This window comes from Fundulus heteroclitus, chromosome 13 (assembly GCF_011125445.2).
Source record: "Fundulus heteroclitus isolate FHET01 chromosome 13, MU-UCD_Fhet_4.1, whole genome shotgun sequence".
Lineage (NCBI taxonomy): Eukaryota > Metazoa > Chordata > Actinopteri > Cyprinodontiformes > Fundulidae > Fundulus > Fundulus heteroclitus.
The window spans coordinates 34761230-34786269 of record NC_046373.1 but is presented as its reverse complement, the minus strand read 5'-3'; the positions used below and the strand labels follow the sequence as shown (position 1 = coordinate 34786269).

Sequence of the window (25040 nt, the reverse complement as noted above, 5' to 3'; positions counted from 1 at the left end):
GCTATGCTAATAACCACATGTACAATGAAAAACAAAAACTCAGCAAAAAAATACTAAAAAATAATAAAGGTGTTTCATTGGGCACTTCAGTAATCATTTCAAGTCATTTCTGTAATTGTGAAGAGTTTACTGTTTAGAAATACTCTTTTGAGCAGCTATGTAGCTGTAAACATTTCAATTAGTTTTTTCGTTATGAAATGTAAATGCAAACCATTTCAGCTTTCAAAACTGACATTCCTCTTAGTCCCTGCGGAGAATGTGGCTCTTCACTTCTCAGCTCAGTTGGAGTTTCATCCTGAAACAGTGTGAAATCTCCCAACAACAGATGTAAACAATTTTCCAGACTTCCTTTAATTTCTTTAAGTTAACAATAGTGGTGGCAATAAGATCTTAGAACAGTAAGCAGTCAGTGGTCAATCCCTCACCTTGCTCCTCAGAAGGACAGTGTCTTTGTGGCTAACATCCAGTGCTAACACAGCGTCGCGGGCTCCTACATACAGTCTTTCTCCATCTTGACTGAGAAGGAGGGTTGTGGTGTTACTGACATCATGGCTGCTGAAGCACGTAAGACGTCTCCCTGGGCTACCTGTTATTTAACACCATGAGACACATAAATTGGTGACAACCAAAAACAGCATAAAAGATCTAAAGATCTTTATGTATCATTGCAACATATATTCCAATAATATTCGTCCTCTTCATTTAACCTGTCCCTTTAGGAGCAGTGGGCTGCCATTGTCCAGTGCCTGGGGAGCATTCAGGGGCTAATGGTCTTGCTTGGGGACCCAGAGTAGCAGATAGTGGGATTCGAACACAAAACCTTGCAGCCTCTCTAGGATGCAAGCTACCGTCCTTCCGGACATGCTGGCCCTTAAGTTCCACAACCTTGAATTATCTGTACTGCTCCTGGATCAGTGACTTCTTCCCCAACAGGTTCCACGTGATGAGGATAGGGAAAGTCACATCTGTCCCATTGATCTTCAACACTTCCTCAACACCGCAAGGTTGCGTCCTCAGCCCTTCTCACCCATGAAATGTCTTCTATCCGTCCCACAAACATGGTTGTGAAGTTTGTGGATGACCCCACTATGGTTAGTCTCATATCTAACAATGCTCAGACCCACTACAGAGAAGAGGTCCACAATCTGGCACAGTGGTGCTCCAGGAGTAACCTCATCCTGTAAAACCAGCAAGACCAAGGAGGTCATAGACGACTACAGGAAGTCCAGGAAAACTCTGCATACATGGGGAGGTAGTGGAGCGCTTTAACAGCATTCCAGGGCATTCGTATTTCTTCTGATCTCTCCAGAACTGAGAACACTTCCCACTGGTAAAGAAGGCCCAACAACAGCTCTTCTCTCAGGAAACTGAAATGGACTTGTCTCTCTACTCAGCTGAACATAAACTTTTATTGGGCTCCAATTGAAAGCATCCTGTGTCTCACCGTAACAGTATGGGAGCTTCATGGCACAGGAGAGTATGGACTTAGCACAGGAGATAAGGTTAGCACAGGGAATTGTGGGATGTTAACACCTAATAAAGATTGTTTATTCTGAGTGTCTTTAATTTGTGTTTGTGTATTATGTGTGCATTTTGAACCGGTGTTGCACAAAAATTACACAATGACAATACAGACTCTTGATTCTTGATCAATCATGTAGTACACAAAGCACATTAACAGTTAAAGGTTTCACTCACCCATTGGGAAGGAAACTCTGGGAGTCAGTCTCGTCAGACATGAGTTTATCACAGCTAGTAAAGTCACGATGAGATGCAGTAGGCAGTGACTGTCCATTGGCTCTAACCTCGATTACATGGACCGTCAAAAGGCAAGCACTGTTTTAGATGACCATTGCATCTCAAATTCTAAGCAGGGGGAGATTGAAGCCAAAGTGGGATCTCAAACCATCTCAGGGTCTATGAGAAAATCACAATCACATAATTTAGTATTTTCCCAAATATCATCGTATGCCACTTAGTTACATGTTTAAGTCAAAATCAACATCTACTTCTCAAGCACATTTACAGACAGAAATACAACAAAACCTTAAAAAAAATTAAAACTTCATATACATAAACTGTGCATTTAAGAATTATTCATGATAAAGCCACCCCCAGTTTCTTCCAGGCATTTCTAGGCCGGTCAAATCACAGAACGGGCGAAGATGAAACCGAGGAGGGAGGACAAAAACGAGTATGGTCAGTGGAACTGCTCCTTTAGATCATCCTCTTCAACTTACTGTTCCTCCTTCCCGTCTGCGTAACGTGGGGAGCCTAGCTTTCACCTGCTCCGCTCCCAAACTCTCTCCCTCCAATTCAATTCAATTAAATTTTATTTATATAGCGCCAATTTATGAAACCTGTCATCTCAAGGCACTTTACAAAGTCAAGTTCAATCATATTATACAGATTGGGTCAGATTATACAGATTGGTCAAAAATGTCCTATAAGGGAACCAGTTGGTTGCTTCAAAGTCCCGACAAGCAGCATTCACTCCTGGAGAAGCGTAGAGCCACAGGGAGAGTCGTCTGCATTGTACATGGCTTTGCAGCAATCCCTCATACTGAGCAAGCATTGAAGCATCCAGACATCTGCAATACTGACACTTTTTCTCACTTCAAGGCTAAACCTTGAACACATCTGTTCAACGATGCCTACTCACTTCAGTTGCCTTTTCATTGAAACTGTGTTGTTTTTATCATGATTTATTGCTGATATGTTGTTGGATTTGAACAGTGTCCTTGGGTGCTCTGAAAGGGACTTTCAAAAAAATCATTATTATTATTATTATTATTATTGAACTATAGAATAACTGCCTATCCCTAACCTGAATACGTCTTGGTCACTGTGACACATGGTGGTGGTAGAACCATGAACCTGAGTTCATTTTAAACAGGGACAGAGAGACGGGTCTGCTGATGGGAGGATCAATGGATTCCAATTCAAGGCAAGAAAAAGAGACCTTCCAACAGCACAGTGATTTTAAACAAACAACCTGTAGTCTTCAAACCCAAAGAAATGTCCCTAAAAGAAAGTTTTCCAAACATAAATTTTAAACCTGTGGTAAAACAGGGCTGTTTACTGTGTTATGACACGATAATAACGAGAGGTTCTGACATTATGAAGCCCAGGTTGAGGCAGACCAAAACCAAACACCTGGGATGTGTCTGGTTAGGGTTCGCTGGAGTGGCCCCTAGCGGATTATTTACATAGCACTGTTATGGGGGGAAGAAAGAAAAAAAAGAAGAAGAAAACAGCTGCATGGCTGTAAATGCCGCAAATGCTTTGTGCAACAAACGCGAATGTAGATTGTAGAGAGCACGCTATACTGCATCAACAGGATCAGAAAGAGCAATATAAACTGCTTAACGTTTAGACGTGCAGGACGGTGACTGTTTACCTAAAGTGTGTGAAGTTGCTGAAACACGTGAGCTCAGACGTTCACCCTGTTGCTTTTTAGTCTAAAGGCCGCAGGCGCAAAGTGCTGACTTTAACTGTACACTAATCAGCTAAGAGCCCCGTCACCCCTCCACTCTACATCACGCAAATCTGTAGTTTCCACGTTTTCTGCGAAACAACGCCCTCACATTAAAACCTTTCAGCTAGTGTTCAGCAGTGGCTGACCCACAGAGGCAGTCAGTTCAGCCGGGTCTTACTGGGGCTCCATCGCAGCCTTTCCTCGTTATCATGTGACCGCTGTTGTCTGGCTGATCCTCGGCGGCGAAACAGCAGCCATCCACAAAGAAAACGCTGAGCGGTTCTACAGACCAGTCTGGCTCAGACTGCCGATCGACCCGGAGCACAAAGCATCTGCGGTTGCTGGTGGCTACGAACATAGACATAATATAAGAGCTACGAAGGCAGCTGCCGAAAAGTGCACGTCTGCTGAGATCTGCTTACTTCGGTAAAGTTAGAAAGATATTCACAGATTCGGCTTTTCCGGATCAATAACTCATCCGCGGATGATTTATTCTACAAAACAGACACCTCTCTATAACCACAGCAAGGCAGACAATGAGCTACAACTGTAGTTTCCTCAAAACGAGTCTCCCACCGCGCTGGGAGAATTACATTGGACCCAATGCAGAGCTCGCGGCTCCGCAGATGCGTAGGGACTGTGTGCAAGTTGCTACCCCAGAAACATAATCACAGAGAAATATTCAACAGCGTCAGCCAGGAGAGGTGGATTATTATCAAATTAATTTTATATGTATCTGATCTCATGTATATCACACCACATTTGTTTGATTTAAAAATAATACATTTTTTGAGGAATTTCCCAAAGCCTGAATGGCAAATGGCACCTCAATTTTATTATTAGAATAAGTATAAAATTAGCAACTACACCTATAGATCATTGTAGTGCCACCAAACTTGTACTACACATAGATAACCTCATCTAGTTTATACTAAAACTCTTACTTTGGGAAAATGTGCTTAACTTTATTTTTTTTTTACATTTTTTATTGTTATTACAAGTATATGGCCAATAAGTACAGTATAGATTATTGTAGTGCCACCAAACTCATCTTACACATAGATAACCTCATCTAGTTCATACTACAACTCTTACTTTGGGAAAATACGCTAAACTTTATTTTTTCACATTTTTTATTGTTATTAAAAGTATATAATAGCCAATAAGTACAGTATAGATTATTGTAGTGCTACCAAACTCATCATACACATAGATAACCTCATCTAGTTCATACTACAACTCTTCCAAAATGAGTTCTGATGAAAATCAACAAGAGGGATCATATTTCTCCAATTTTAGCTTCCCTTCATTGGCTTCCTGTTAAATCAAGAATAGAATTTAAAATTCTCCTTCTAACGTATAAAGCCCTTAATAATCAAGTTCCATCATATATCAGAGCTCTGATTACCCCGTATGTTCCTAACAGAGCACTTCGCTCTCAGACTGCAGGTCTGCTGGTGGTTCCTAGAGTCTCTAAAAGTAGAATGGGAGGCAGATCCTTTAGCTATCAGGCTCCTCTCCTGTGGAACCAACTCCCAGTTTTGGTCCGTGAGGCAGACACCCTATCTATTTTTAAGACTAATGTTAAAACTTTCCTTTTTGACAAAGCTTATAGTTAGAGTGGCTCATACCCTGAGCTATCTCTATAGTTGTGCTGTGATAGGCCTAGGCTGCTGGAGGACATCAGGGTCTAATTTTCTCACTCTACTGATTTCTACTGTTCTTCAGTCTACTGTTCTCCAGTTTTGCATTGTATTACATTGAAATGACTGTCGTCATTTCAGCTTTTAACTTTTTGCTCTCTCTCTTTTTCTTCATAGTAGGTACACCTGGTCTGGCGTTCTGTTAACTGTGACATCATCCAGAGAAGACGGCTCACCCGCTACTACCATCTAATGTAAAACAGATTACTAGATCAATGTGTGCTTCTGTGCTTTTTTGTTTCTCTTGTTGTGTCTCTGTTCTGTCTTCTGTAACCCCAGTCGGTCGAGGCAGATGACCGTTCATACTGAGCCCGGTTCTGCCGGAGGTTTTTCCTTCCTGTTACTGGGTGGTTTTTCTTCCCACTGTCGCTTCATGCTTGCTCTGTATGAGGGATTGCAGCAAAGCCATGTACAATGCAGATGACTCTCCCTGTGGCTCTACGGTTCCCCAGGAGTGAATGCTGCTTGTTGGGACTTTGATGCAATCAACTGGTTTCCTTATATAGGACATTTTTGACCAATCTGTATAATCTGACCCAATCTGTATAATATGATTGAACTTGATTTTGTAAAGTGCCTTGAGATGACATGTTTCATGATTTGGCGCTATATAAATAAAATTGAATTGAATTGAATTATTACAAGTATATAATAGCCAATAAGTACAGTATAGATCATTGTAGTGCCACCAAACTTGTAGAATACATAGATAACCCCACCTAGTTTATACTAAAACTCTTATTTTAAGAAAATGTGCTTAACTTTATTTTTTGACATTTTTTCATTGTTATTACAAGTATATAATAGCCAATAAGTACAGTATGGATCAATGTAGTGCCACCAAACTTGTAGTATACATTGATAACCTTATCTAGTTCATACTACAACTCTTACTTTGGGAATATGGGCCACAGATATTTCTAATATTCTCCATGTAACATTAAGGGCAGAAACTATTATCCATCCATCCGTCCATCCATTTTCTGACCCGCTTTATCCCTCATGGGGTTGTGGGGGGTGCTGGTGCCTATCTCCAGCGTTCACTGGGCAAGAGGCGGGGTACACCCTGGACAGGTCGCCAGTCTGTCGCAGATAAAGTATTACCATCATCCACAAAGTAACTTTTATAAGTTGTAGGGTGACAAAAATCACATCTACACCTTATCAGATTTATTTACACAGCAACACTTGGCTTGTGAATTTTGACTCTCAATTCTGAGGAATAATTTCACATAAAACTGAGTACTGCTAATAAAAACGATGGAGAAAGATTTGTAAATCTTTCTCCATCGTTTTTATTAGCAGTACTCAGTTTGAACTGCAGGAATCTCGAAGCCAACACTCTTGCCCTGGAAACCATTTTCACCATTTTTTTTTCTTTACAGGTATAACATTAACTAAAAGTCAACATGGAGTCTAAAAACATGACATTTTCATGTGTTGTCATTGATTTTTACTTTATTTCAAAGATGTTTGAGGTTTGGTTAGTTATTTCATTTATTTGATTAAATGTGCTGGTATTGAGTTTTTAGCTCATGGCTGCCTCATGGCCACTACCGTGCAACCACACCACCAGACACAATCAGACCAATTAGATGCTTAGTGTAATGAAGTCCCAGCCAATCATTATCAGCCATCAATTAAGGTCAGTAAAGCAATAATCTTTTACAGTTTAGCGGAAAAAGAGATTATGAGGAAGTTGAAATATGAACAGAATTTCCACGGTAAGTCAAACCATTTTTCTTTTCCTTGTCATTTTGATAGTTGTAATGAATGATAAATGTTTATATGCCAGGTTAAATTCAGTTTCGATTGTGAGCTGAAGCTTTTGACCTGATTCAATGCTACATTAATTTAACCTCTCTTTAGCTACATATGTAACTGTTGGCCATGTTAGACATTTTAGATTTAGACTTCAACAAGCTCGTTTTCGTTTCACTTGTATTTGGATAATATTATTAGTAATATATATTTAGTAAAATATTTAAGTACTTTATAGTCTTTGATATCGTACAACGTTCTTGTAGGGCCTCAGCTTTGCATTTTACTTTCCTTATGTTACAAGCTTTTAAGACAATGGGTAGGTTAAAAAAAAGGTAAGACTGCTGTCAGGAAAAATTTATGGGCATATTTCAGTCTCTACAAATTTCTTTATGTCCAAAGTTTTACAGTGACACACATGTTTATCCCGATGCTGTAGATACAGTGTGAAACTTGTGGATGATGGTTCCACGTTGAATGCACTGAAATGATACCAGCACAGATTCCAATCAAAGACACACCTTGGTACTGTGTGTTGTGCACCAACAAGAGAATCTCGGAGTAACTATTGCTGACTGTCACTGAGCGTGTTGTAGTGATGTGGACCTTGCAGCTCTGTTGACCTCACAAGCAGGCAATTCCCACGGAAGTCTCCCTCAAATCATGCCGGAAACGAGTCATAAAGCGATATTCAATAAATTATGTATTCTACAAGTTTGGTGGAACTACAATGATCTATAGTGTACCTATTGGCTATTATATACTTGTAATAACAATAAAAAAAAGTCAAAATATAAAGTTTAGCGTATTTTCCCAAAGTAAGAGTTGTAGTATGAATTAGATGAGGTTGTCTATGTGTAGGACAAGTTTGGTGGCACTACAATGATCTATACTGTACCTATTGGCTATTATATGCTTGTAATAACAATAAAAATTGTCAAAAAATAGAGTTTAGCACATTCTCCCAAAGTAAGAGTTGTAGTATGAACTAGATGAGGTTATCTATGTATACTACAAGTTTGGTGGCACTACAATGATCTATACTGTACCTATTGGCTATTATATGCTTGTAATAACAATTAAAAAATCTTAAAAAATTTAATTTAGCACATTTTCCCAAAGTAAGAGTTGTAGTATAAACTAGATGAGGTTATCTATGTGTATGACGAGTTTGGTGGCACTACAATGATATAAGGTGTAGTCATTGCTCATTTTATACTTAGTCTAATAATAAAATAGGTGCCTTTTGTTATTCAGGCTTTGGGAAATTCCTCAAAAAATGTATTATTTTCAAATCCAATAAATGTGATATGATATACATGAGATCAGATACATATAAAATGAATTTGATAATAATCCACCTCTCCTTGGTGACGCTGTTGAATATTGCTCTATGATTATGTTTCTGGGGTAGCAACTTGCACACGGTCCCTAAGCATCTGCGGAGCCGCGAGCTCTGCATTGGGTCCAATGTAATTCTCCCAGCGCGGTGGGAGACTCGTTTTGAGGAAACTACAGTTGTAGCTCATTGTCTGCCTTGCTGTGGTTATAGAGAGGTGTCTGTTTTGTAGAATAAATCATCCGCGGATGAGTTATTGATCCGGAAAAGCCGAATCTGTGAATATCTTTCTAACTTTACCGAAGTGGATGTTATTGCAATTACGCAGGCAAGGCAAGGCAAATTTATTTGTTTAGCACATTTCAGTACAAAGACAATGCAAAGTGCTTTACATGATTAAAACATAGGAAAATGAAACAGAATAAAAGCAAGTTGGAATAAAATGTAGAAGCAAAATAAAACATGGGAAAATAGCTTTAAGGATTAAATATAATTTATTATTTCTACAGGCTTTTATTTGTTAAAACAGTTTGATTAGAACAGTCGAAAGTGATCCTAAACAAATGTGTTTTTAATGTTGATTTAAAAGAACTCAGGCTTTCCACACTTTTACAGTTTTCTGGAAGTTTGTTTCAGATAACTGGGGCATAGGAACTAAATGCTGCTTCTCCGTGTTTGGTTCTGGTTCTAGGTATGCAGAGTAGGCAGGAGCCAGAAGACCCCAGAAGCATGGGCGTAGGTTTGATTTCAACTTTGGTAGGGACACTACTGGTCTCAAGTTTCATTGGTTTGATGTCATTGGTCCTACGCAATATGCATGCCCCTATTTTTTTATACTTGACGTGAGCATCAGGGGACATTTCGTTTAAAGAGAAAAGCAGCATATTTTGCTACATTAATACTAATTTTATAAGCACTATATATATTGTATATAAATAAAAAGCTGCTCCTTAATTTGTAATTAAAATAAATTAGACATCACCTGAAGCTCTGAAGGGCCAACTGCTTCACCTCCAAGCTGCCCTGCATCATTATTACTGGATATGTGTTTCCTGGCTATAATCATATAATGTTACTATTATACAAGTGTGTTTTTAGTATTAAAGGATTAAATGTAACACAACCTTTTATATCATCCTATGATACTTACTGAGTGTTAAAATAGCTCCTTATGTCTCTTTTCATTTTTGGTGGCATCATCTACAATCACAACACTAAGCATGAGCCTAAGTTTATTCAAATATAAAATCGCTTCTAACAATTATTAAAATAAAATATAATCTTATCCGTAATGTAATAATATCCAAAATAAACAGCCAGATTCAAGCATTTTTACCGGACACTAATGTTTGTACTAATTTACTCATGGACTGTCTGGAAATCTGTGTAAAATCAAACCAATGTGTTCCTCTGTTTGTACTTTATCCTATTTCCAAAAGTAGAAATAATTAAATAGCACTATTATTATGTGGAACCCTAATTATGCTTTCTAAACAAAAATAGCAATGTTTAGGCACCATCTCGTATTGTTATACTCTATAAAACGAATAACACCTGCTATTTATATCTGAACCACCTTAAAGGGATTTTTTGAAAGCTTACATTCTTTGCTTGTCGATTTTTCCAGCAGTCTTCAGAACTCCTGCCTGACACTGAATATTTTTGTTGATAAAATGTATTATACTTCAGAATTAAATATTATTTTAAGATGCTAACGTTGGTTACTTACATTTCTTAAGTTCCACAAATGAAAACTACTCTCTCCTGCTTCTTCTATCGCCTGTTATAGCTTGGATAATTTTTTTTTTTTTATTGAGACTAGTTTCGTAGTCTAATATTCGTTGTAGTAACCGCAGTATTCTAGTGTGAATTAAATTTAAATTTCGCGCTGCAAGCATGCACGCACATGCACGCACTAGAAAACAGCCAACCAGGGAGAGAGAAGGCGGGACTTAAGGCAAAACAACCAATGAGAGTGGAGTTAAACAGCACACAGCACATTTACCTGCGCTGCTAAGTGAAAGCGACAGAAAAGACGACTGGACACGCAGGCTGGCAGACGGAGCTGCAGCAGCAGCCGCCGCCAAGCAGCGGAGCTGCGAGAGGAAAATAAGCGACTGCTGTAACAACGATGTATTTTAAATTATAAACATGTTATTCACATCGAATTATTGGTAGGGACATGTCCCTATGGTCCCTATACAAACCTACGCCCATGCCCAGAAGTCTGGAAGGTTGATACACTGATAACAAGTTTGTGATGAATTTAGGTGCTAAGCCATTCAGGGATTTATAAACTAACAGGAGGATTTTAAAGTCTATTCTCTAAAATATAGGGAGCCAGTGTAAGGACTTTAGAACTGGGGTTATGTGCTCTACTTTCTTAATCTTAGTGAGGACGCGGGCAGCAGCGTTCTGGATCAACTGCAGCTGTCTGATCCACTTTTTTGGCAGACCTGTGAAAACACCGTTGCAGTAATCAATTCAACTAAAAATAAACGCATAGATTAGTTTTTCCAGATCCTGCTGAGACATTAGTCCTTTAATCCTGGAAATGTTCTTCAGCTGATAGAAGGCCGACCTTGTAATTGTCTTTAGATGCTTTTGGAGGTTCAGGTCTGAGTCCATCACTACACCCAGATTTCGGGCCTGATCAGTGGTTCCTAGCTGAAGCAGCTGAAGCTGTGTTAACTTTTGATCTCTCCTCTATTGGCCCAAATATTATTACTTCAGTTTTGTTTTTATTCAATTGAAGAAAATTTTAGGTGGTGTGTTTCAACAAACAAAGAGGTGTGTTATTCATCAGTATAAATTATAAAACATTAACTTGGAGGTTCAAAACTTAAATAAAAAACAAAAATTAGTTACTGTAGTTAAGCAGAATACCAAATGGTCTACAATTGTCTGCTCTGGTAAGGAAATAAATGTCTTCTTTTCCTCTGATGTATTTTTTTGGATAAGGTTTTTAAGAATCTACGCTGCTCACAGGGAACACTAAAATAACTCATCCTAGATCTCAATTCATTAAATTCAATTGATTTAATTATTTTTATTTTTATTATTAACACAGTGAAATTGATTGAGAAGAAAATAACAAAAAAATATCAATGTATATCAAAATTATTACACCATGGACATCTGGATTTGGATTCATACTCAATATCAAAGTGTAAAATAACATCACCTGATTCAACATCAGTGAATATTCCTCAAGACAAGTCTAAATGGGGCTCAGTAGTGTGTGTGGCCTCCACGTGCTAGTATAACCTCCCGGCAACATGATCATGATGAGACAGCAGGTGCTCTCCTGAGGGATCTCTTCCCAGACCTGGATTAGAGCATCAGTTAGCTCTTGAACAGTCTGTCGTGCCACGTGGCGTTGAAGGATTGACCAAAACATGATGTCCCAGATGGGACATCATGTTTTGATGGATTCAGGTTTGTGGAACGGGCAGGTCAATCCATAACATCAATGACCTCATCATCCAGGAGCTACTGACATGCTTCAGCTACATGAGGCCTAGCATTGTCACGCATAAGAAGGAACCCCAGGCCCACTGCACCAGCATATGGTCTCACAATGGGTCTGAGGATCTCATCCTAGCAAATGGAGGGTTATGCGGCCATCCACACCATGACTGACCCACCACCAAACCGGTCATCCTGGAGGATGTTGCAGGCAGCATAATGTTCTTCATGGTGTCTCCAGACTCTGTCATGTCTGTCACATGTGCTCAGTGTGAACCTGCTTTAATCCTTAAGGAGCCCAGGGCACCAATGGCGAAGCTGTTCCCAAGCAAATGACAATCGTCCTGCACAGTGTTGGGCTGTAATCCCAAAAACCAAATGGATTGGAGATGGATAGATGAGGTGGGGCTGTCATTGCTCTGCATAGCAATATCTGCAGCTTCTGACATAAGGGTCCCTTCTTCTTTGACCGCAAATTGGATACTACAGGTATACACTCACATATTAGCTCAGAAAGTGTGAACTCATACTAGTAGCAGAGTACATGTGTAAATATGCAGAGAGTGTGAAATATTTTGGCAGGAGTGCTTTAAAGGTATATAGCCATGTTATGCTTATATTAGAGACTTCGCCTATTTCAGTTATCTAACTTATTTTATTTACTTATTTAACAAACCAGAAACCGCACTGTTTTTTACCTGCCACCACTTGAATATATACAAGTCACCTTAAATCTCTTCTTCTTTATTTTATTCTTTTCCCATCCACTGTATATATCTGGATTCTATACTTCATACACATTTCCTTCTTTGTGCACCTTCTGTTGCCTATAAGAGCTGATGTCACAAGTAAATCTCTCCATTGTGAGATCAATAAAGTTCTATCTTGGTCTGTTTTATAAGATAAGATATTATCTTATAAAACAGACCAAAAACCGTTTGATCATGATAAAATAAAGTTATATACATTCATTCCTCTAAGATAGCTGGGGATGGATATTTTTGGCAGGACTGCTTTAAAAGGCTGATGCAAAAAACACATCCTCTGCTGTTTTACAGGAAATATACGTGCAGTTGATTTCACACTTTCTACAGATTCACACATGTACACTGAGCTACTAGTATGAGTTTCATGTGTGGATGTGCCACTTTTTACGGTTGAAACAGGGGGTATGCATTTCTGCCAAAATATGCAGCCCCTGCTATCCTAGAGGAAAGGACACCTGTAGTTTATGTCACACTTTCTACATACACACATGTAGTCTGAGCTACGAGTATGAGTTTCAGGTGTGTTTGACAATTTTTAGGTTAAAACACAGGGAATGCCATGAAGGATGACAGCACTTGCGTCCCTCTCCCCACCCAGTATATTGCTTTTTTTTTCTTGTAATTCTTGCTAACTCTGGTCTCTGCTGGTATCCAGATATTGTGTTATGTTGTTATGCAGGGAGCACAGATGTGTGTTTCAACAAGATAAATGAATGTGTTTAGTGATAGAATGTGTTAATATGGTTCCACTGAGTTTCTTTACGCACTTCACTAGATTATGGTTGGTTTATGAAAAAAGTGCAGTGATGTGGCTAAGCCCAATAAATATCTTTAACACTAAAACCACATGGGGGATAATTTTTACCCCCTTTGATTTTCGAACGCTCATATCTCTGTTAAAATAAACCCTGGTTTCTCTCACTTCATAACTTTTCATAAAATGGATCCAGACTGTTTTATTAGTTTTCCTTAGTTTGTACATAAAATGTTTAAAAAAATTAATTGGTTAGAACCACTTTCTGCATCTTAGGGTCACTGACACTGTTGCAAGTAGGGTAAAATTACCCCCTTTGGTGGTTTTAGGGGTATTGGAATGTATTCAAGTGTTAAACCTATCATAATTAATTCCAGTATTGTTTAATTTAGAAACATATGTATAAATTTGTTTGTTATTTACCAACCGTAGACATCGGGTCCTTTTTCAAAAGAAAGGAGAACAGCTCAGGTAAGAGAACAACTAGAGACAATTTCATGTTATCATATATCAAATAACATTTGATGATAATAATTGGGAGAGACAGCAGAGAGAGAAAAACAGGCAAGAATGAGGAGGACACAGAGCTGGAACAGGAACCTGCATATAATATACAGAACACTTCCAAAAATTACTTTAGTTTTAATAACCCTGTATTTTGATCAGTAACACAATTCTGATCATAATTTTGATTGCCAACAATCATTTGGGTGCAATTGTCGAAATGGGTAATGGACTGGTGACCTGTCCAGGGTGTACCTGCCTTTTGCCTGATAAATGCTGGGATACGCTCCAGCCCTCTCACAACCTAACTAAGGATTAAGCGGTACAAAATGAATGAATGTCTCAAAGAACAGTTGATTAATTTATCTTACTTGGAAGCTTAGTTTGAAGCTAAAATATCTGAGTATTTAAATGGTGTTTGCAGCAGCTGGTTTGGTTCTCCAGCAAGCACCAAACTAGGAGTAGTCAGTGCTTAGGGGTTATCAATGTGTGGGACAGGGTTCAGATTGATGTCATATAGTTGAACACAGTTCATAGTTTGTGTACTTCTTATGACATTTTTGTCCTGCTTACTGCTAATTTCTTGCTGTTTTTTTTAATTATGCCCACACTGAGTCCTGGGTAATGGGTTCTAACTGGTTTTGACCTAGTTCTGTCCAAAATGAATCCTGGTGTAGTTCTGGGCTATAACTAGTTTTGATATCGTTCTGTAGTTCTTTATACACAATGTCTTGTTTTTCGTGTTCCTGGGTCCTGCGATTACGGTAATAAACCTCTCTAACATAAGTCATCCAGACACAGGCCTACTCCTTACCTACATTCTATACCGCACCTAATTATTTCCCTAACAATTTGAGTTGTCAATAACTACTAAATGTGCAATAAATCTTAATAAATAGGTGGCATACAGGACCCAATTCTGTACTGACACCAAGACTGAATTTTAACTTTAGTGGTTGTCCATTTCATCATTCAAATGAGAGCATATTAATGTACTATTGGCATATACTAGTACGATTATTAAAAAACAGCAGATTAAACTTTATGATACGTAAAGGCAAATATTAAATCAACAGATTGAATAATTTCTTACTTTTGTGGTGTACCAAATCACCCCCATAATGATGAAATATTTTATGGGCTAAGCCCCTGATGATGAGAATGTCAAGCATTGCCCCTGGTTGACACATTATCTGGGTTCCCTGCAGCATGGCAACCGTAACTGCACGGCATTTTATGTGAGCCCAGGGTAAGGGTCTTGCTCAGACCCAGAGGGGCAGTCTGTGGGATTTGAACCAGGGAACTTGTGGTCTTTCCAGGTCACCAGTGTCCTGTTCTCACCACGACCTTGGCCACACCTTTTGCCAACCAGGAAGGGGAAGCCAAACAACCAGGTACCTCAAACATAGAAAGAGGCCTTGATACTAGTAATGGTGAGATCTCATGAGGCATTAAACCACCAGTCAATTGGTTCCTTAACTTCATATTTTAGGCTGCTTGAGGAAGCCCGAACACCCAAAGCGAAACTATACATTCACAGGGAGAACATTTAAACTCCAAATCAGAACACTGGGATTTGAAACAAGAACTCTCTTGCTGCAAGGCAATGTACTTCTTCAAGCTCACCTGCTCTAAGAATTTAGCAGAGAACCAGACAAGAATTAATTCGGTTTTCTAAGTTCTTTTAATCGTGCTTACCCTGGCAATGTCATGGGGAGGCTTGAGCCTATCTTCAGCAGTTACTGTGTGAAAGGCAGGGTTCACCCTGGACACCTCATGCAGACACGCAGGGAAAATGTCTGGCAACTCACACATTCAGACCTTCGGGCAATATTGACCAATTACCCTTATATGCATATTTTGGACTGGGAGGAAACTGGAGTGCATGTAGAGGACACATGCATACAAGAGGATAACATTCAAACTCCTTGCAGAAAGAACCCTATGTGGACAAACCCAAATAAAAGAAAACAGTCTCAACAACTGTTCCTATTTTCGGCCCTTACTGAATTCAGAAAAAGAATATAATCCTGAGAAAAATTCTTATGACATGGGATGATATAGGTTTATCATAAAAATTTCACAGTCACAAATATAGCATTTTATATATATATATATATATATATATATATATATATATATATATATATATATATATATATATATATATATATATATATATATATATATATATATATATATATGACAGGTATACATTTTTATGCCGTAGTTTTCTTGTAAACAACACAAATAGTAGGACAATATTTCTACAGGAGACAAACTTCTGCAAATCTGTTGCAGATGCACCACAGATTTTTCTCTGCTCTCGCCCCCAACCTCCCTGTTCCCCTTCATCTCAGTGTGACGCTGATGTCCTGCTATTCTCACTGGAGGGTCCAAAGTCACAGCTGTGGGGTGAATGAGTCAGGAAACTGGGTGGTTGAAGCAAGGTAAGAAATTACTGACAATAACTCTGCTACAAAAAGAAAAAATAGGACTAAAACCTACAGTTTTAGTCGTACATACACATATGTGCTAGTTATTTTGTTTGCTCCCCCCGTTGTTCAGCCATTTGATTGTTTGTTCCCGGGCTTTTGCTGGGTACAAAACGACCTTTCCTACCAAGGATTTCTTTAGACAAAGTGTACTTTGGACACAGTGTTTAAGAAATATATAAAGCTAGTAACAGATGAAATCTGCTAGTATTCAAAAAGCATGTCAGCTACTCTGTGCAAATAAGTATCTGCTGGTATGTTAATAACTGATCAGCTGCATAATGGTTTTCATTTCTAAAGTATTGCACAGAGTGGTAAAAGCAAAGATAGCTTCAAAAAGAAATCTTACTGTTGCAAAACATACTTATCGTCATAATCTGTCATTGTGTGCACTTTTTTGCTATTCATTTGCATGCTGATGTGTCTGTGTTGAGTTTTATTATTTCTTGTGTTCTGTTTCTGTACATTTTGGTTTAGACTCTTAATTCAGTGTTAATCTTTTTGACTTTTGGTTTGTAACTCATTTTGTGTTGTGGCTCAGCTCCTTGTGTTTATTCTGTGCTTTATAGGCTCCTTCCCCCTGTTCCCTTCTCAACTCAGCTGTTCGGCCTTTCCCAGTTTTTTACTCAGCAGTATCCATGTCACCAAACACACCTCTTCTGTATTTAGCTTCCTGTTTTCCATTGTTTACAGCTGGCTTCTTCTAAGGAGCATGTCCCAATTACATGTCATGTTCTCTTCATGCATGCCTTTAAGTCTCCCTATTTTTTTTAACTGAACTCTACTCACCCCATTGCTTTAGATCCACTTTAATGTGACAATAATTTCAATGCATCTCCAAACTAAATGTTCCAGTGAACTCCAACTGGGGCTTTAATCTACAAGTGGAAAGAACACAGTGTCACTATAAACCAGCCATAGCCAAAGGCCCTTTATAAGATTTCTAACAGAGGAGTCTGAAGAATAATCTGAATATTCTGCAAGTGCTGCAATAGAGAGCTACAGAAAGACCTGGAAATAGAGAGGCATATGTTTCCCAAGATAACAATACGTAATGCACTTTATTGGGATGGCTTCTATGTACACTTAGTGTAAAAGACTTCACTTCTAAAGTATGGTAGAACTTTAGAAAAGTGTCTTGATTTAGGGTTTTGTTTGCTTTGTTTTGTTTTCCGCTCCCCTCAGCCAACAGTCATATGCGACCACCCAATCAGCTCTGTCCACACCTCAGTCTCCAGCCAGCTCAGATCAGCTCCACCTGCTGCCAGTAATTACTGTCAACTCTGGTCACCTGTTCACCTGCCTTCAGATACCGACCTCACTCACCCACTCACTGCCAGATCAAGTCCGGTTCCACCTGCATCTACTCAAGTCTAGTTCTGTCAGTAACTCCAGGGGTCCGTTCTTCGTACGTTGCTTAAAACATCCAAGATCAAATGAGACATCCAAGATAATATCACCGTGTTAATCATGATCCGGCTAATTGGGTTCTTCGAACACACCTGTTGTTTATGATTAGTATCACTGGATTGAGTTATCTGAGATAACTGCGCCTTCATGTGTTTGTTTAAAAGGGGAAATGTGTCGATAGTAGAAACAATGATCAGCAACGCTGCTATTGGCTGTTCAGCATGGCCAAATAACGCGCACAGTTTTTCTCCCAAGCAGAACACAAGCTTTTAATGGAAGGGTATGCAGAATTTGAGTCATTAATTAAAATCATAGGGGATTTATATTGTAGTCACAAAAAAGTTACTGGAATATTACAAGCAATAGTGAATTAAAGAGTTTTAAACAACTTCAAGATAACTATAACCTAGAAAAATGTCATTTCTTTAGATACCTTCAGCTAAGATACCATTACAATAAAAATGTAAAATTTGTGGAGGAGGATGAAACAGGTATACTTAAAATCTTGTTAGATTCCAGCAATGGAAGACCTCACAAAAAACAATATCCAAAATATAGAGAACTATTGAGAAAATGTAATACAACATATATTAAGGTTAAATGGGAAAAAGAAGCTAAAATAACAATAACTGATGATGTTTGGTTAAATATTTGTAATTCTGTGTTCCACACGTCAAGTTCTGACCTATGGAGGGAATTTTCCTGGACATGCATGGGCCGTTTTTTTGTTACACCTACTATTAAAAGTAAACATTGTGACAACACTGAGAAGGCAAATGTTGGAGGAACTGTGAGAATGTGTCTGCAGGACATTTTTATGTTTGCTGGGAATGTACTAAGATCACATCCTACTGGTAGTGATGTGATCTTAGTAGTGATAGAAGAAATCAATACTAAAATGGACCTAAATTTACGCTGTGATTTTACTACGGTTTTCCTGGGTAGTTTACCCCAAGAGCTGAGGAAGTCCGATAGATATCTCCTACTAATATTAATAGCAGGTGCAAAGAAAGCTATAACTCGCTTGATGCGGAAACACCATCATGTTCGGCCTGGAAGGACATAATTGAGGAAATTCACACAATGCATGACTTTACCATTAAGAATTGCCACTTATAAATATAATGAATACTGGAAAAAATGGAACATTCATCGGAACTTGACACCAACTTTTTATGTAATGTAATTACTTTTTTTCCTTTTTTTTGGATTATTATTCAACTGCTCCTGTCAAACTAGTTGCTCTGTAACTTTTGTTGAAGGGGGGTCCAATTGTTCAATGTATGTATGTACAGTATGTATGTGTATTTCTAAAACTACTAAAATGACAAAAATAAAGTATTAAAAAACCCTGACAGGTAACACCTCAAAGTCTGCTAAAGCCAGGAGAGAGGGCAGGTAAAAAGCAGCAGACAAATTAATGCGTAAATACTGTCCATGGTAGATGTTTCTATCACTTCCTACAGTATGTGTTTTTGCATTTTAATAATTTCATATTTACTTTGTTCTTTTATGTCAGAGCCTCCACAAGACCCACTAGAACATGGGGACAAGTAAAAGTGAAGTACAAGAATATTCTACAAAATGGTAGCCTTTAATTATTATACTGTATTTTAAAAAGGCACTTGTTATGGCAACAGATCCAATATCGGTGTCATTCCTTAGACACTGTAAGTATCGTTAACAATCAAATCCAGCTAACTGAGTTAGCGACGTACGAAGAACGGACCCCTGGTCTGTCTACACTGAACACCCCCAATAAGCCTTTAAAATGTAACTGTGTGTTTAGATAAATTTCAGGTTTACGCCTTCAATCATTACAAAAAGACCTAAGGGACCTAAAAAATTATTCCTGAGCAATACTTGTAACTGTTGTCCCCACACACTTCAAGATGTCCCAATACCAGGGACATTTTGAAGTGGCCATTACCAGAAAATGTTTTTTCTTAATTTGTGTGTTCAATGCTTATTTCCTGTGTCATTCCAGATTTTTTCCTATAACTTAATTAGTGGACCAATTTCTGTAGATTATTTGGCTGTCACTGAAACCATCAAATGGATGAAATCTTCCACCTGTGCCCTAGATCCTTTTCTTACAGCTCTGCTAAACATGGAAATTTATTTCATTTGTCCCTTGAGCTTATCCATCATATTTATTTCCTTCAGTTTGACAATAGGTATGTTTACAGCCACAAAAGTATATGATCGGTGTGATGATATATGTCTCGAATACATTGTTTGCCATTGAATGAATTGACTTTATAAAGTGCCTTGAAATATCATGTTGTGAATTGGCGCTAAGTAAATAAAAGTGAATTGACTTGAATCGTTTATATGAGCACAAAATCAATTAAGAGATTTTAAGTCTTTCTTTTTTTCGAAACTTTATTGAGCAGTCATACACGAAAATTAACTATTACATATTCAAACAAACAGGGAAGTGCGTTCATTCTGTGTCTCCTGAGCTGCCAGAATGGATCTGCACAGGTTCTAAAAACGGTTGAGATGTTACTGCTAATAAAGCTACAGACTCAGCGTTACATGCAGTTGGTCTTCCTACATTACAGGATGAGACATAGGGCACACATCAGGGCAGTTTGCCCCAATCCGAATGACATGATTAGACTAAGTGTCAAATGCCCACTGTTCGGATTAACGATCAGCATTAAAACACCTATCTCATTTGGAATACAATTTAATTCCAATTGAGTTTATTCATATTGTTGTGTTTATAATTGTTCCCTACTCTGGAAAACAGCCATTATCTAGCAATTCTTAATGCCACATTGCCAGACAGGACCAAAAAAATAATATTTCATTTTACCCTAATATGCTAAATTATCAATTATTATGCAATACTTAATCTGGTTTTATTTTTACTTTTATTTTAGCCTTTCTGATAAATTCATTCTCTATTTCTTTAGATTTGATTAGACAAAATGGGGCAGCCCAGCATCAGTTGGTAGCTGTTTTCTTGTAGCTAGCAAGTCCTGGGTTCAAATCCCAGCCTGGGGTCTTTCTGCATGGAGTTTGCATGTTCTCCCTGTGAATGTGTGGGTTCTCTCCAGGTACTCTGGCTTCCTCCCACAGTCCAAAAACCAGACTGTTAGCTTAATTCGTCTCTCTTAGGCATGAGTGTTGCTTTCATGGTTGTTTGTCCTGTGTATCTGTGTTCCCATGTGATGCCCAGGGTCCACCCTGCCTCTCCCCCAACAGCTGCTGGAGACAGACCCCCCCCCCCCCACACACACACACACACACACACACACACACACACACACACACCCAACTGTGCATGGATAATCAGGAAAAGATTATGTATGGATGGGTGAACCAGACAAAATAAATTCACAGTGGCAAGGTTGTTAGCAGTATTACCTAAAATAAACAAAAACATCTGGGCTCTGAATCCTGGTCAGGACTGTTTTGTGTAGAGTTCCCATTTTCCCATGGCTGTGCGTTTTTTCAATAGATGCTCTTGAAACCTGCACAGTCTAAAACTGTGCATGTTACTTGGTCACCCTGAATTGCCCTTAAGTGTATGTGTACCCAACAGCCCCCAACACATTAAAAAAGCTTGGGAGGATTAGTTGGTATCGGACATAAATTAAATTAATTGAAATGTGAAAACTGACTAAAATAATAATTACAGTTCAACAGATGTCTTAGCCAACAGCTCTGGAATAAATGTCCGGCAAGAGACAGGCTCTGCCACTTTCTCTTTCCTGTAAAGCTCTTTTGCTATTTCAGGTAGCACACAACGTCAGAATACTTTTTGCAATTGTAAATCAAGTCATGTTTAACAACATTGATTTGTAGAAATTGTGGGTCTTTGTGTCTTCTCCTTCTCAACATAAATTAAGATTTCAAGGACCTTTGAGGATAAATGAGATCCAGATATCTAAGCCTGAATTGAAATAATTGATTTCTTGATAAGGTCTTCCCAAAATAGCTAAACAGGAACACAGAATACTTAGAAATAGAAAACATGGACCCAGCATAATAATTCAAATATAGGGACCATTTTATTAACAAGCAAAATCATTTTTTTCTTTTCTGCAGTACATCTTTGAGCCCATAATAGGTCAGTGAACATCTAGTTTGTGCAGGGTCTAAACTGAAGATCAGAAAATAAAAAACAAAAACCTTTATCAGTATATCAACCAAAAAGAAAGGTTAGAAGATGCATTTAAATCCATTACAAATTAGCTAAAATGATTTTAAATTTGTCCCTTGTGTGCATGTGTGTGTGTGTGTGTGTGTGTTTGAATACCTTGTGTTGAATAGCTTTTTCTTTGCAGACAGTACATTCTTGGCTTTCTTCAAAGTCAGCTCCCCTTCTCCATCTAACGTCATCCCAACATAAAGATGTCCCTCTCCCTTGTCATGGCTTACAGATGTACCACACAATAGTATGAGAGAACTGCAGTGACTAAAGCTTTGAGGGATTTCACGGTGAGTGAGGAATGGAGTGGGTAAGATGGCTAATAAGGAAATAAGAAGCTTGAGGAGGATTAGCAGTGACCTGGAAACAGCCATGTGGTCACTTGGCTGTCACCCAAATGTCTGTAGCTTCATGTTTGACACTAGAAGAGACTTCTAGTGTCAAACATGAAGCTACAGACACATTTGAGTAAGAGTTTTATGAGCCAAATAATATGCAGTTTATCAGTTACTCCATGGTGTTTGTGAAAACCTGTTGACTAGAAAAAAAGTGATATCAGAATGGTTGATGGGTCAAGGGTAATTAGGTACAATTCAGTTTTTGTCAAGATACAACATTATAATGGAATTTAAGGGGCCTAATGAAAGTAAGATTAATGTATTGCAATATGTTTGCACTGGCCCCTTATGAGTAGTTTGAAAATCTAATTTAATGTTTTGATCAGACAAATAAAAGCAAGGACACTGTCCTTTTGTTGTTGGCCATTTATGAAACATCGCCTGTCTTCAATGGGAAGGATAAAAAAAATTCTCAATTTGAGATGGTCAGTTTTGTGAGGGATGATTATTGACTGAAGGTGGTGGTTTCAATTTACAAGTATAAAAAATAATAAAAAATTAAATAGCATCCAGTGTCTCAGAATAATGAGAAAGTCAAAGGACCTCAGTGAAAAGCTAAGAATAGAACTGCATATTAACACAAGTTGGAAAAGTCCTTCGGAATGATTTCTGAGTAATTCCAGAGTCCAGGAACATCAGTTCAAACAATTCTCCATAAGTGTGAGATACACAAAATGTCTCCAATTCTCCAAAGATTGGAAGGAGTTTTACACTGCTGCGGACTCCTAGGGTGCCAATCCAAAAGGAGAAACTGCCAAAATTGGACACTTTTCAAACTGATTTGTAGCTGCCCAAATACAAAGGCCACATGACTTCTGAAGAAATTTTTAGGGTTAAATAAGACAAAGGATCATTATGTAGTGAATGTGATCGACATAATTCACCTTTGTTATGGTATGGTTATACATACCTTTCATACTAGACACAGCACTTTGTTCTGTCTGTAGTTACTTCATGCAAGTATAACTGTTCAGGGATCGCGGTCCCTTTGAATGTTAAGAAGGGTGATGACGTGTAGCCCCAGGCTTTTGTTGTTGCTGGACAGCGCCATTTTTAATTCAGTGTTTTTCCTATTGAAATAAACGACACACGCATTTCGTGTGCTCAACGTGAGAAATTGTCTCTTGCGATTTACTGCAATTTCCACAACTACTTCATTAGAGATCATATGTTCAGTCAAGCCATAGAAAGGCAGAGTGGAACCAAAACAATTTAATGGCAAAGAAAGAAAAATAAAACAGAGAAAGGCATAGCAACAGTGTTCCTGTTGCCAGCTGGAGTGGTAGCAGCTTAGCCCTCCTAGTATACCCTTTTTAAAAGCCAACCAGGACCAAAGTTCCTGTGATACAGAGTTAACAGAGCTAGAATTTATGGCAATAAGTCAATACATGTAGCAGACAATATGTACCGATCAGACGACTCATACACAAACTCAGGAAGCGTTAAAGTCTTCAGCTGATCCAAAATGCTGCAGCAAGAGTTCTGATGAAAATCAACAAGAGGGATCATATTTCTCCAATTTTAGCTTCCCTTCATTGGCTTCCTGTTAAATCAAGAATACAATTTAAAATTCTTCTTCCAACGTATAAAGCCCTTAATAATCAAGCTCCATCATATATCAGAGCTCTGATTACCCCGTATGTTCCTAACAGAGCACTTCGCTTTCAGACTGCAGGTCTGCTGGTGGTTCCTAGAGTCTCTAAAAGTAGAATGGGAGGCAGATCCTTTAGCTATCAGGCTCCTCTTCTATGGAACCAACTCCCATTTTTGGTCCGTGAGGCAGACACCCTGTCTACGTTTAAGACTAATCTTAAAACGTTCCTTTTTGACAGAGCTTACAACAAGAGTGGCTTATGTTGCCCTGACCTACCTATGGGGATGTGCTTCTATGGGCTTAAGCTACAGGAGGACATCAGGATCTATTTTTCTCACTCTATCGAGTTCTACTGTTCTTCAATTATGCATTGCTTGTCATCATTTCTGCTCATAACTTTTTGTTCTCTCTCTTTTCTTTCTTCATAATAGGTACATCTGGTCTGGCCTTCTGTTATCTGAGAGAGAAGACAGCTCACCCGCTATTATCATCTAATGTAGAACAGATTACTGGATCAATGTGTGCTTCTGTGCTTTTTTGTCTGTCTTGTTGTGTCTCTGCTCTGTCTTCTGTAACCCCCAGTCGGTCAAGGCAGATGACCGTTCATACTGAGCCCGGTTCTGCTGGAGGTTTTTCCTTCCCGCTAATGGGTGGTTTTTCTTTTCACTGTCGCTTCATGCTTGCTCAATATGAGGGATTGCTGCAAAGCCATGGACAATGCAGACGACTCTCCCTGTAGCTCTACGCTTCTTCCGGAGTGAATACTGCTTGTCGCGATTTTGAAACAATCAACTGGTTCCCTTATATAGGAAATTTTTGACCAATCTGTATAATATGATTGATTTTGACTTTGTAAAGTGCCTCAAGATGACATGTTTCATGAATTGGAGCTATATAAATAAAATTGAATTGAATTGAATAGAATGAAACATAGCCTCCCAATGTCTTCATGTTCCTGTAGCAAAACACTACCTTAATAATACAGAGGACAGAGCAAACACGAGTAGTAAAATCACATACCAGTTCCAATCCTGGTGGAGAAGCAGGAGGAGACCCACAACTACAAAAAATGTAACCATTATAAGTAAATGCTGAGAACAAACCTGCTGAATGAGAAGCATGTGGTGCATATACCTACAGGATGAGGTTAAAGGAACCTAGTCATGTATTTGGACCAGAAAAAGACAACAAAAAAACATATATT

At 38.5% G+C, this 25040-nt stretch overlaps 1 protein-coding gene across 5 annotated transcripts in view; it reads right to left on the bottom strand.

The window, feature by feature from the left end:
- The window catches only part of sema4ab (sema domain, immunoglobulin domain (Ig), transmembrane domain (TM) and short cytoplasmic domain, (semaphorin) 4Ab), a 60968-nt gene extending 38828 nt beyond the window's left edge, over nucleotides 1-22140 (bottom strand). For 2 of the 5 annotated variants that reach the window (XM_036145922.1, XM_036145927.1), the window contains exons 1-3: nucleotides 3401-3980; nucleotides 1699-1917; nucleotides 426-586 (exon numbers count right to left, since the gene is read on the bottom strand). In XM_036145922.1, coding sequence (XP_036001815.1) covers nucleotides 426-586; nucleotides 1699-1795 — 258 coding nt within the window. In that variant the 5' untranslated portion in view covers nucleotides 1796-1917; nucleotides 3401-3980. Of the gene's footprint in view, nucleotides 1-425; nucleotides 587-1698; nucleotides 1918-3400; nucleotides 3981-21952 lie in introns of those variants that run through there. The other 3 variants (XM_036145924.1, XM_036145925.1, XM_036145926.1) reach the window with 3 other exon arrangements.
- Between the last annotated feature and the right edge of the window lie 2900 nt (nucleotides 22141-25040).